The following is a 12,222-nucleotide window of genomic DNA, read 5'->3' on the forward strand; positions in this document are numbered from 1 at the left end:
GCATGGATAAACACGAACACATGCACTTAGTCGAATTGGTCTAGTCAAGCTGAACTGCCCAAATGAGCCACTGAAGCCATTTCCAAAGGTATGCATTTCCTACTGGGTGCTGGCAAATGAAGTCAAGGCTTGGTCTGCTGTATGTGGTTTCAGCTTGGCATACATTTACCTGGACTCTGCACTTCTGGGAATCAGACCATTGTGTAGGACATTGAAAGGTTTAAAACAGTTCAAACAGCCCATTTTCTTCTTCAAATACAAATTATGTACATTCTGTACAATATTAGGGCCTTGACAGTTTCATGGACAAGGTACTCTATCAAAAACATAGTGGGTGTTTTGTCCGCCGCATTACAAGTTGATTATAGTCAAAGGCACTCTACATACAATAGGACATCACCATGTTTAGACGGAGTACCATTTTTTGCCAAATTCGAAATAAGGCTTGGTGTGTGATACAATTACAACTGCCTAAAAAGGGACTTTTACATGTTGCTAGTGCTAAAATGAACCATTGTGTTAAAAAATCATTGGATGTGCAAACGACTTATTTTGGTAGCTTATGCTGCACACACTTGAATGTGTCTGTTGCCTGTTATTGTTGCACATCGCCTTAGCTGCAGTGCAGAGGCCCTTAAGGGGGTCTGCCTTATACCAGTCACGTGTGCCTGCACAAGGACCCCCGCCCTCAAGTAAGAGGGACACGACACGTCACCAGCCCAATTTCAATCAGTGAGTAACAAGAAAATACATTTCAACAGCTGGTCCTAGATTTGGGTGAAGTCTGCAGTAAAGGAGGCTCCACACAACTGAACCATAACACCCCCCCCCCCGTTACCAATGAAGGAGCTCTTCTGATCTTGTTTTGCAGAGGACATGTACACTGAAGAGCCAGCGAGCTTTTCCATGACCAACCGCTCTTTTATAAGCAAGTGCACTACTGGGTAAAACACTAAATGGAGTATTCAGCTTTCCATCAGTTACTTCACCTGCGGCGCTTGTGTTGGTCTTCAGAGACCCTGCACTCTGTACAGAGCAAATGCCACCACTTCTGCTGGCACCAGGCCAACACTGGATTAAACAAGACTTGAGGCATGCCAGAATAAAAGCATATATACCTTGGAGTAGGCTCCAATACAAGACCCACTCAGTAGCCTGGCACCAGGCCAACACTGGATTAAACTAGACTTGAGGCATGCCAGAATAAAAGCATATATACCTTGGAGTAGGCTCCAATACAAGACCCACTCAGTAGCCTGGGTAATCACTAAAGCGTCTCTTGCCAAGACCCTTGCTCAAGACCTTTATGGAACTTTAGTACCATGGGAAACCCCAGAAGTTACAGGGCAAACCAAGCTCTAGCTTTAAAAAAACACGTAGGAAAAAGATTAAATGTGCTTGCAAAGGATAAACCCCTTCGGGAGAAAGCAGGCACATCATGATGTTACCATTTTGGGGTTCACCCAAATGAGCTTAGTTTTGGCTCCTTGTCAATAGCACCATCCGAATACTGAAGCAACTTCACTACTGCAGCACTTTCCGATCTCCCACAAACTGCACAGTCAATGCATGAAACTTGCATCAATGGTAAAGTCCTGGAGGCTGATCGCCAAACTAACAGTGATCATCCCTGTTCTAGATGGATGCTCTGTACTACACAATCTTGCTGAAGCGTTCAATGGCGCAAGCCAAGCTGGGAGAGCATTTGCAGCACTAAGCCCAATCTCAGAATGCTGGGCGTGGGGGGAGTGAGTCTTCAGACTGTACTAGGGTCTACTGAAGGGACTAGTCTTAAGAATGTCTACGGTCATAAGCCTCTTCACTGAGATAAAAGGCGATCCAATGTCTCTACAGCACTAGTTGAAAGTTTTCCTTTTTAGATCGAGCCTAGCAGCACGCATACGCGGCTCTGCAGGGAATGCTTATTAACTTTTGTGGGTTTGGGCGACACCCTTGCTGCCAACTGGTTTGTTCTGAAAAGGTTTCTGTATGGTTCATTGGCCATGTGTCCAACCTTCTCCTGTCTTACTCCTCCCCTGGTGTAGTGACCTCTTACTGGTATTTTTTCTCTGGAGTGTTTTTCCTTTCAGGTTCACCTACTCTTTGTTGCAAAGTGTATATGCACGCTGCTCGTGTTACACTGTCCTCATCTGAACACTGTCTGCGCTCTTACACCTCCAACTCAGTCTGTTCCATCACTTCCAAGGCCTCTCCTGCTGTGCTTTCACGTCCTCCCAGTCCCTACCAGACTGTTGCACGATACACCACACTTCACGCAATGTTCTTTAAATTATAATGGCCATTGAGCACTTCTTAGAAGTGACTGCATCTTTCAATCCTGGCTTGCATGTAGCTGATTTTTCACTCCTCCCCTCTCCCATGCTGGAAGTGTCCAGGCCCCCAGAAGCTGGTCCTCTGGATGGCAGATAAACATGGGGGACTACTAGGACCCAGAGCACCCTAAATTAAGTATTTGGATTGGGCTTGTGTTCAGAGTGCATTTGAGCAGCTGCCCCTCTTGAGCCCTTCCAGCATTCGCCAAGTCGTCTCTCCATTTGCAAGTCTGAGGCACAGAACCCCGTTCCCAGCCCGGAAGGGGCCCCTCTACATACCTTGCAGGGAGGCCCCCTCAATTTTTGTTATGCCAGTGGTTGTGCGCGCAGCATTAACCAACTAAACCAACCAACTAAACACCCCCCATGTATGGGTCGTTGTAATTACTAACAGAGCCGATGCAGGTTTTGTAAATCATAGAAATTGTGTAATGCGATAATGTGCCCATTAGTGTCAAAGCTTCTGTGTTAAAGAACAGACATTGCAGCACCCAGCATAATGTGCCGTATGGCTAAATACTTCCAAGGTAGAAAAAGCAAGACCTATTGCATTGCAAATGCTTGTTAATTATCTCCACAAAGACTAGTGTAGCCAGACAACTTGAGGTTCTCTAAAAGCAGGCTGTTCGGCCAGAAATTGAGTGAGGCACATATCTGAAAAAAATACAAGCTGAAACCAGGAAAGATCCTACAGCAGGCTGGGTGAATTGGTTTTGAAGCTGAACTTTGAGTAAGAAAAAAGGCTCATCCATGGCAAAGTGTGCCCCGAGTAGAGGCCTTGAGGAGTCTGCTTTTATTTACACCCGTTCCTGCTGTACCTGTTTGTAGAAGTGATATTTTAGAGCATGCAGCACCATTAAAGTCCATTCAGGGATGGTCAAAGACATTGGCTGCTTTCAATACTGCATATAAAAGTTAAAGGCTAACTACTTGGTGTCAATAAGTTGGTCTCCCACACGACCAGACTAGCATTACAGCTTGGCATTTTTCATTTTGATATGCGTGGGCTAACAACTGAGTGCAGTGTTGGCTACTGCTTAGTATGCCAATATGGCATGCTAAGATATTACTGTGACTCAGGTGCACCCCCCCCCCCCCTTTCCAATATCTCCCTGGGTAGCATCCCCAGGTACTACTCACTGGAGAGGAGCTTGGTCTTCTGGGCACAGTCACGTCTACCTCTTTGGAATCCTTTGCCTTGCTCACTGAATGTCGTCTGAGTCGATCGGTTTGGAAGTGAACATCCCCCACAGGTTTGGGTCCTGGGATCAGTTTTCTCGGAGGCTCACCTACCAAAAAAAGGTTTAAAAAATTTTAATCAGGAAACCACTCTATTCTCGCCTTCCTCCAGCTCCACCAAGTGCCCAGCTAACCTGTCCCTGCAATGGCCGCTTTAAAGCTTTCTTCGTTCTTCTTGCGCTGCTCCACCACTTCTTGCTGCATATGATAAATCTTCTCTAGCTCTTGTTCCTCAGTGCTCTTTGCTTTCATCATAGTTCTTCTCCTACAATTTAGAGACAATTAGACAGTGTTTGAAAATGGCCTTCCCTTGCCTAAGAGTAAACAAGAGATTTGAAGAGCCATTCCTACCAGATAAATGTCCACCCCAGCCTGACAGTCACAGCTTTGTTCACCCATCCACTGGACACCTCAGCATAATTTCCGACAGGATTCAAAGCAATGGGTTCGCTGGAACCATCAGGGATACAAATGGTCCTAACGCATCAGGTCTACCTTTCTGGCACAGCCTGAACTAAAGGCATGCTTCCAGAGAACCAAGCTGGGCATTCGCAGTACAGGCCCTTCTAAAAAGGGTCATGGTATTACAGTTAGCAGTTGTGTTGCTTTCCAGAGTTTGACACTCCTTTAAAGCCATCCAGGGGGTGCTGGACTAAACCTCTGGTGCAATAAACATTTCAGGTGCAACCTCAATACTGATGCACGTCTTCTATGGTTTTTATAAAAAAATTCTAATAAACATTGACCAAAACAAATACCCGGGGCTTGAAGTTGCTAAAACCACTCTTGGCTGACCCAAGAGTGACCAATTGGCAGCTCAATTCTACATGGACTGCTATTACTCCATATTGGTAAATTGTCAGTTTTCAATACAGTAACCATTGCAAATGACTTCATGCAATTGAAAAGGAAAGTTAACAGATGCTTATAAGTCCCCCTATTAGGACCCGGAAATTTGAAAATAAATCCATTGGGTCACTTTAAAGAATGAGCAGAGCTGTACTGGAAGGACAATTTGTGATATGAGGTTTCAGGAGAAAGTAAAACTAGCATAAAAAGGAGATCGGCACTAAAAGCAAACTTATAATGACAAGTTAATGTCCAGCATAGTGCTGTTCTTTGCATAAAGCAGGACCTTAACCACATGGCTGCCCTAAATACTACAAACATGAACATACACATACCAGTGACTCTGGGCACTCGCGTAGGAGAGATACCTTCCCTGCTCGGTTATATCCAAGGCCACCTACACTGGTTCAGCCCTGCATCAAAAGCAATAGAGTAGCATGAATCAGGCTCGGTGCAGTGTGGGTTACCCACAGTACAAACATTTGCTTCGTTTTCTCTTCCTTTCTGTGAAGGAGGAGTCATGAACCTTTTCGTCAGAGCCAGGCATTGGCTGCTTTTCAGCAGCATGTCCACCCAGCCTATCCTTCAGAGCTGGCAGCACTGGGTCATGCAGGAATGAGGTAGAAGATGCAGCTCTACCACAGAAGACGTAACCTTGGGTGTGTGTGGGTGGATAATGGAGATCTGGGGATTCGGACATCAGCCGTTTGATGGAAGGTGCAGTTCCTTCAATTGCACCCCTGTCTGGGTCTGTCTTTGGTTGATGTAGCCCAACTGGGGCATTGAACAAATGGTAGTTGTTGCCTCTACCAGACCCATTACAATCGGAAGAGAGTCACAATTGGGCCTTCTGAGGCAGTGCAATTGCAGCCCAGACCGAGTATTCAGTAAGCATGGTGTCCTGCCACACGAATCAGTGTGCTGGGGCAGGGGGGCTTCCTACAGGCCCCGGGATCCTTCCAATGCACTATTGATGCAGACTGCACAATCTCGAAAACAAACATCCACCACGCATGCTCTGGACTTCAGTTTCCTGGAGTCTCTCCTACTGCATGGCCAGGCAAGCTCAATCCCCCGGGCTGCTCAGCCTCCAAGTCATGTCCCCATGCCTCTGGAAGGCCAGCTGTCAGGCAGAGACCAGCCCTAGTTCCACTAAAGTGAGTATTTTACAGAGGACTCCCTTCCTTGGTCATAAAGGACTTCGATGAGGAACAAGGGGGTGGTCTGGGTCCCACTTTTATAAACTTCTAGAGAGGGGATGTGGATCCATGGTCTTAAACTGTAGGACAGTCTTTGGGTGGTTCTTTCAAGTATGGCCTTCATACATGGCCTTTGTGCAGAGTGAAGCTTCTTATTGCAGGCAGCCCTGGGGCATTTGCCATCCTGGAGCACCCCAGACACAAAGAGGCATGAGATTTCCAGACCAGACTCATGACCCAACTGAAGGAGTAATCCAAGAAAGACCATGGCAGGTCTCACCTAGAAATTACTCCCCTCTGACAGACTGCAGTCCCACACCTCACACCTATCCAACCATAAAAAAGCAGTGCTTAGAAAGACCAATCCGCAGCTCTGCTAACAAAATGTCTTATGGAATTTCTAAAGGTAGCCCTGTTTCCATCGCCTTGCTAGTCTGATCTCCTCCTTAAAGCTACAAGAATGTAGCTAAGACAGTTCCACTGTCTGGGAGCATTGTCTTCACCCGCCATCTTTTGTGAGGCTAGTGCCACCAAATGGATCTCATTAGACCAAGTTATTCAGGTTCTCACACCATGCATGTTAGACATTCCTGTTGTCTCAAAGTCTGACTTTGTCCATTGAAGCAGACCTTTGCACATGTGGACCAAAAGGTATCAACCTGAGAAATCAAATAAAAAGGTCTGGCTATACTATTAAAGACACTAGGCTGTCACCACCTTCTTTATGTACTATATAAATGACAAGAGTAGCCCTCTGCCCACAATGAGGGCATTCTTTGAGCACCACTCCAGGTTACTGGAGAGGTACAGGACCTCTTGTAGTGAAGAGCAAGCCTAGGCACCCATGCTTGGATTAGTGTGCCTCGAGTGCCAAACAAAACTTAAGAATACAAGTGTAGCACATGTAAAATCTTCCTGTGGACCCCAGCAGACCAGCATAAGGCAGCCCATTTTCTGCACTCAAAACCTCAATTGGTCACCTACTTTGGAGTCCCTCAATCGCTTATACTTACAAAATAGAATTCAGGCCCGTGAACTTCAACAAGGTGGTGGAGGTGTCAGAAGAACAGACCTACAAAAACCCATGGCCTCCTATGGTTAGCGTGGCTAGCAAAGGATGCAAGCTTTACAAAGTACAAGGGGACCCAAAGGGTAGCTAAGTACCATGGGTATAACAACGTTATAAGGGAACAAGGGTTACTTAGCGTATTTGAGATTAAAACTGATGCAGTATAGGAACACAATGGAAGCTATACGAAAAACAAATTTCCAAACCCAGCCGGGAAAGGAGTTTATTTTCTGGAGACAATATCCAATCTTACAATATAAACAGTATAACTTGACACAAGCCTGTGCCGTACAATCCAGAAGGAAAGAAACAAGGATAGCAAAAAAGTGAAAGGGGTGTTTTTCAGGCAAAGGAAGAAGAGCAAGGACAGGGTACTGTAAAGAGTCAACAATTAATCACAGTATCGCCTGAGAGTTGGGTGTACACATTCATAAATGAAAATAATATAGGTGTGACCCCACTCATGGGTGTCGACGTTTCGATCCCTTAGCTCAAATAATTACATGGGATCATCATCAGGACTTTTGTAATAGACAAAAACATGCCTGAATGAAATCAATAACGCCTGTTAGGAGAAAAAGAAACAAAGAAAAAAACAGAGATTTTTCAGAAACTCAAGAGCGTTTTTTGCATATATGCCAACCTTTGTAACACTTTCTAAGTAAGTGACCACGTGCACAGTGTTTGTGTCCTACTTAAAAAACACAGCAACAATATTTACACGTTCCTCGGATTCGCAGTGTCATGCGTGAATTATTACGTCAAAGAACGCTGTGTTGTGAAGGTGCTTAGTCACGAGGAGGAGAAATTATAGTGGAGTGAAAGTCTACTGTGACTAAGGGCGGTGTAGCTTGCAGGTGCATTCCTGACTTAGTGGGAATGGATGGTCATACCTCAATGAGGTCTAGGGCAAAATCTGCAACGGTGAAGCGTCCTTTACTTCAAGATGTGGTACTGGCTCTGCAATGGGGGCAAAGCACGCAAACGATTACGGGTCATGGTACCAGGGGGGGGAAAAATTGAGTGGTGTGGGGTAGGATAGGGGTGTACCTACCACGTGGAAAACGCGGTTGAGAGCCTTAATGGGGGATCCAGTGGAAGGTTCTTGCGGTACTAAGTCCCTCGAAATTCGTTTTCAACTGCGGCAGATAGCAGCTCTGAAAACAAAATAAAGCTAAGCTTGGTCGTAAGGAGAATGAGGGCGCTTCAAACCGTGGGCTAAGAATTTTAAATGTCATACCTTGGTTCACTTGTTGTGTGAACAACAATCCGTTTTTAGTGATGCAGGCTGCGGTGGCCGTGCATATCGGGAGCCAACAATGTGGCGGTAGTGGCGCTGTTGGAGAAAATTGGGAAAAGGGCATCCCATTACTGAAGAGTCGAGCTAGTGAACGAGTCAGCAGCAAAGCCTACGATTGCCACTTACCGCGTCTGAATACGGGCGCGTCTCTCGTGTGCTGCTCGGTCGGTGCCTGATGCTGAGCAAACGTCACACGGTTTGAAGCGCCCTCATTCTCCTTACGACCAAGCTTAGTTTTACTTTGTTTTCAGAGCTGCTATCTGCCGCAGTTGAAAACGAATTTCGAGGGACTTAGTACCGCAAGAACCTTCCACTGGATCCCCCATTAAGGCTCTCAACCGCGTTTTCCACGTGGTAGGTACACCCCTATCCTACCCCACACCACTCAATTTTTCCCCCCCCTGGTACCATGACCCGTAATCGTTTGCGTGCTTTGCCCCCATTGCAGAGCCAGTACCACATCTTGAAGTAAAGGACGCTTCACCGTTGCAGATTTTGCCCTAGACCTCATTGAGGTATGACCATCCATTCCCACTAAGTCAGGAATGCACCTGCAAGCTACACCGCCCTTAGTCACAGTAGACTTTCACTCCACTATAATTTCTCCTCCTCGTGACTAAGCACCTTCACAACACAGCGTTCTTTGACGTAATAATTCACGCATGACACTGCGAATCCGAGGAACGTGTAAATATTGTTGCTGTGTTTTTTAAGTAGGACACAAACACTGTGCACGTGGTCACTTACTTAGAAAGTGTTACAAAGGTTGGCATATATGCAAAAAACGCTCTTGAGTTTCTGAAAAATCTCTGTTTTTTTCTTTGTTTCTTTTTCTCCTAACAGGCGTTATTGATTTCATTCAGGCATGTTTTTGTCTATTACAAAAGTCCTGATGATGATCCCATGTAATTATTTGAGCTAAGGGATCGAAACGTCGACACCCATGAGTGGGGTCACACCTATATTATTTTCATTTATGAATGTGTACACCCAACTCTCAGGCGATACTGTGATTAATTGTTGACTCTTTACAGTACCCTGTCCTTGCTCTTCTTCCTTTGCCTGAAAAACACCCCTTTCACTTTTTTGCTATCCTTGTTTCTTTCCTTCTGGATTGTACGGCACAGGCTTGTGTCAAGTTATACTGTTTATATTGTAAGATTGGATATTGTCTCCAGAAAATAAACTCCTTTCCCGGCTGGGTTTGGAAATTTGTTTTTCGTATAGCTTCCATTGTGTTCCTATACTGCATCAGTTTTAATCTCAAATACGCTAAGTAACCCTTGTTCCCTTATAGCAAAGGATGCAAAGCATTTGTTAGTACAGTTTCTGGGGGGGGGTTCTCAAGGTTTACGGTCATTGGTGAACATGTGCAAGTCATGGTTATAACTAGGTTACAGTTTTATATGAACATTTAATCAGTTTCTAGATTAAACACTTACCAGCCCTACAAAAACACACAAAAACACTGTCAGATGTATCCATTCTCTAGGTCACCAAATAGTTATCCATTACGTCCCAAACATTAGACTGAGTTTATGGTCTTCAAGTAATCCTCTAAATTGGTGTTTAAGAACATTTCCTGAATGTTTTGACTGGCTCAGTATCAATGTCACACACACAAAAAAAAGACTGAATATTGCTCATCCTCAGCCATAACCAACCACCTTAGAGAAACACTTACCTCAGGACCATCGGGGTGATTGGAGTAGGTAGTCTGGCCTTGGGCTTGGTAGAGACACTAGCCTCTTGGTCCTCTGAGCCTGTGTTCAAAGGACCTTCCGTTGAACTCCCTTTGCTAAGTGTACTTTAGAGGAAAGAAGATTGCAAGTTAATGTCCAATGACCAGTGGCTCCACCACATCCTACCAGCAAATGCACCTTCAGCACATGCCACCAACACACCAGATGAACCATCACTTGCCACCAACCAGCCAGAGGCATGCAGGATGCTGCACCACACGCGAAAGCCTTCACCGCGTGCCACCCACGCGCCAGAGGCGCCACCAACACGCCAGAGGCAACACGTACCACCAACAGGCCAGAGGCTCCACCATTTGCCACCAACACACCAGAGGCTTCACCATTTGCCATCAGAATGCTAGAGGCTGCTTGAATCTAAACATTGGACCACGTTTATATAAGTGTGTACACCGGTTAAAAGTACCTTACAGTCAAGCCCTTACCGTCTCAGCAGCTGTGGCTTAATTTCGAGCTTTGGTTCATTCCCCTTAACCCTGTATGAAGAAACTCTTATTACACCACAATCCACTCACTGATCACAACACATACAATGCTAGCTGCAAGACATCTGCGCCCTCAAGCTACAAGTAACGGCCATGCATTACTTGTTGGAAACCAATATCCTGACTTAGTGAAGCATAACATTTAGATGGTAAAGCCACCAGCTTGAACTAAAGCAAAATTTGAAGGATCTAACCAATAATGCACATAGCTGACCTGTAGTGCTAAAGTTTGAAACAAGTTTTAGGGATTCCAAAATAGCACAAACTGCACTTCTAAGCAGAGAAATGGTCTCCTTGGATTGCTTGCCTGCAGCTACATGTGCCCCCTGCAATCAATTATGTATCTTCATTTAAGGACATAGAAATGTGTCACTGAAACATCAGAAAAAAACTACCTGGAAGCCCTCTAAAACTAATACATTTGGGTAGCTAGGATACTTAGGAAAATTACTTATTTGGAGTGTGTTATACAGTATAGATTTAAATCTTCATGATGTACATCAAATCAGACAGTCCACTCAGAGATTGAATTACATCACTACAGCAATACAAAGACCAAAATGAGTGGTGAATTTATAAAACATTCAAGCGGTCCATAACCAAATCTAATGTTGGCAAGTTTCAAGAGACTGATGCATGTTGATGTGCAGGGCCCAGCAAACGTCAAAATTGTATTTGTGTGGACTGTAAACCTATTCTCACTTACTTCTCTGCCGACTCCCGCCCCGGTCCGCCGCGTCCATTTCTGGGCGTTTGTTTGCGGAGGGTGAGGAGGAGCCTAGCACTTCCGGGCTCGGGCGGATGGTCAGCGCTCTAGTTGCGCTGTAGGCTAACTGTATTTAACCATCTGTCTCTTTCAGTCGCGCTGTGGAGAGGAGTCTTGCCGGTGGCAGTGGCAGGCTCTATCCGCTCGCGCCGTTAAACCTTACAGCTCACTCTGTTGTAGCGCTGATTTATAGCGTTCTTTTAATGTTAGCGAACTAAGCCTCATTTTAAATTGTATTTGTGTGGACTGTAAACCTATTCTCACTTACTTCTCTGCCGACTCCCGCCCCGGTCCGCCGCGTCCATTTCTGGGCGTTTGTTTGCGGAGGGTGAAGAGGAGCCTAGCACTTCCGGGCTCGGGCGGATGGTCAGCGCTCTAGTTGCCCCTACAGCCTATAAATGTGTATTGGCCAGCGACCGCGCAGCGGACGCGTGCAGCGGGCGCGCCGGAAGCGCGCCGAAGTCGAGCCAAAGTCAAGCCCGTCTGCGCCCGTCCGCGGCCGGACGGGGCGCGGGGCCACAAACCCTTGTCAACCACAGCCCCCTCGATTACGGTATGATAAACAAACTCTGCTTAATCTACGTCCTGACCCTACGTCATCCTGCTTACACTCTATGAAGGCGCTATCTTTACACTACTGTTCTGTGTGCCATTTCACTCCTAGCACCAGCTCTTCCGATAACCCCCACAAAAGCGTACTAAAAGCTGCACTACTTAACTGTCGATCTCTCAGCAAACATAGTACCCAAATATATCACCTCCTTGAGGATGAAGCTCTTGAGATCTTATTACTGACCGAAACCTGGCTTGGTGAACATTCTGATCCTGACATCATCGAGGCGATGCCTCCAGGCTACTCCCTCGCCAGGCTCGATAGGCAGGATGGTAGGGGTGGTGGAATAGCCATTGCCGTCAGAGCCCCTCTGGAATGCTCTCTATCTCCTTTGAATATTGATCACTGCGAAGCTGGATCTTTCACTATCACAGTGGGTCCTAAATACTCCCTATCTGGCATTCTCTTATATAGACCCCCGGGCAGACTGTTTGACTTTACCACCAGCCTTATAGAGGCCACAGCTCATCTCGCTCTAAGGAAATCTAGACTCCTGGTACTGGGCGACATGAACATACACTTTGACGACGTCGGGGACAAAGACGCCGCCTGCATAAAAGCAGAACTACTCTCTCTGCAGCTAGATCTTAAACATCAGAGCCCTACTCA

The 12,222-nt window shown here is 45.9% G+C and overlaps 1 protein-coding gene across 2 annotated transcripts in view; it reads right to left on the reverse strand.

Moving 5' to 3' along the window:
* Positions 1-12,222, reverse strand: part of LOC147706256 (targeting protein for Xklp2-B-like) — a 54,157-nt gene that overhangs the window by 27,262 nt on the left and 14,673 nt on the right. For both annotated transcript variants that reach the window (XM_086929048.1, XM_086929047.1), the window contains 4 exons: positions 10,175-10,225; positions 9,674-9,796; positions 3,707-3,837; positions 3,474-3,622 (listed from right to left, as the gene is read on the reverse strand). In XM_086929048.1, the coding sequence (XP_086785174.1) occupies positions 3,474-3,622; positions 3,707-3,837; positions 9,674-9,796; positions 10,175-10,225 (454 nt within the window). The remainder of the gene's footprint in view (positions 1-3,473; positions 3,623-3,706; positions 3,838-9,673; positions 9,797-10,174; positions 10,226-12,222) is intronic.

The sequence above is a fragment of the Lissotriton vulgaris genome, chromosome 7 (assembly GCF_964263255.1).
Source record: "Lissotriton vulgaris chromosome 7, aLisVul1.2, whole genome shotgun sequence".
Taxonomy (NCBI): domain Eukaryota; kingdom Metazoa; phylum Chordata; class Amphibia; order Caudata; family Salamandridae; genus Lissotriton; species Lissotriton vulgaris.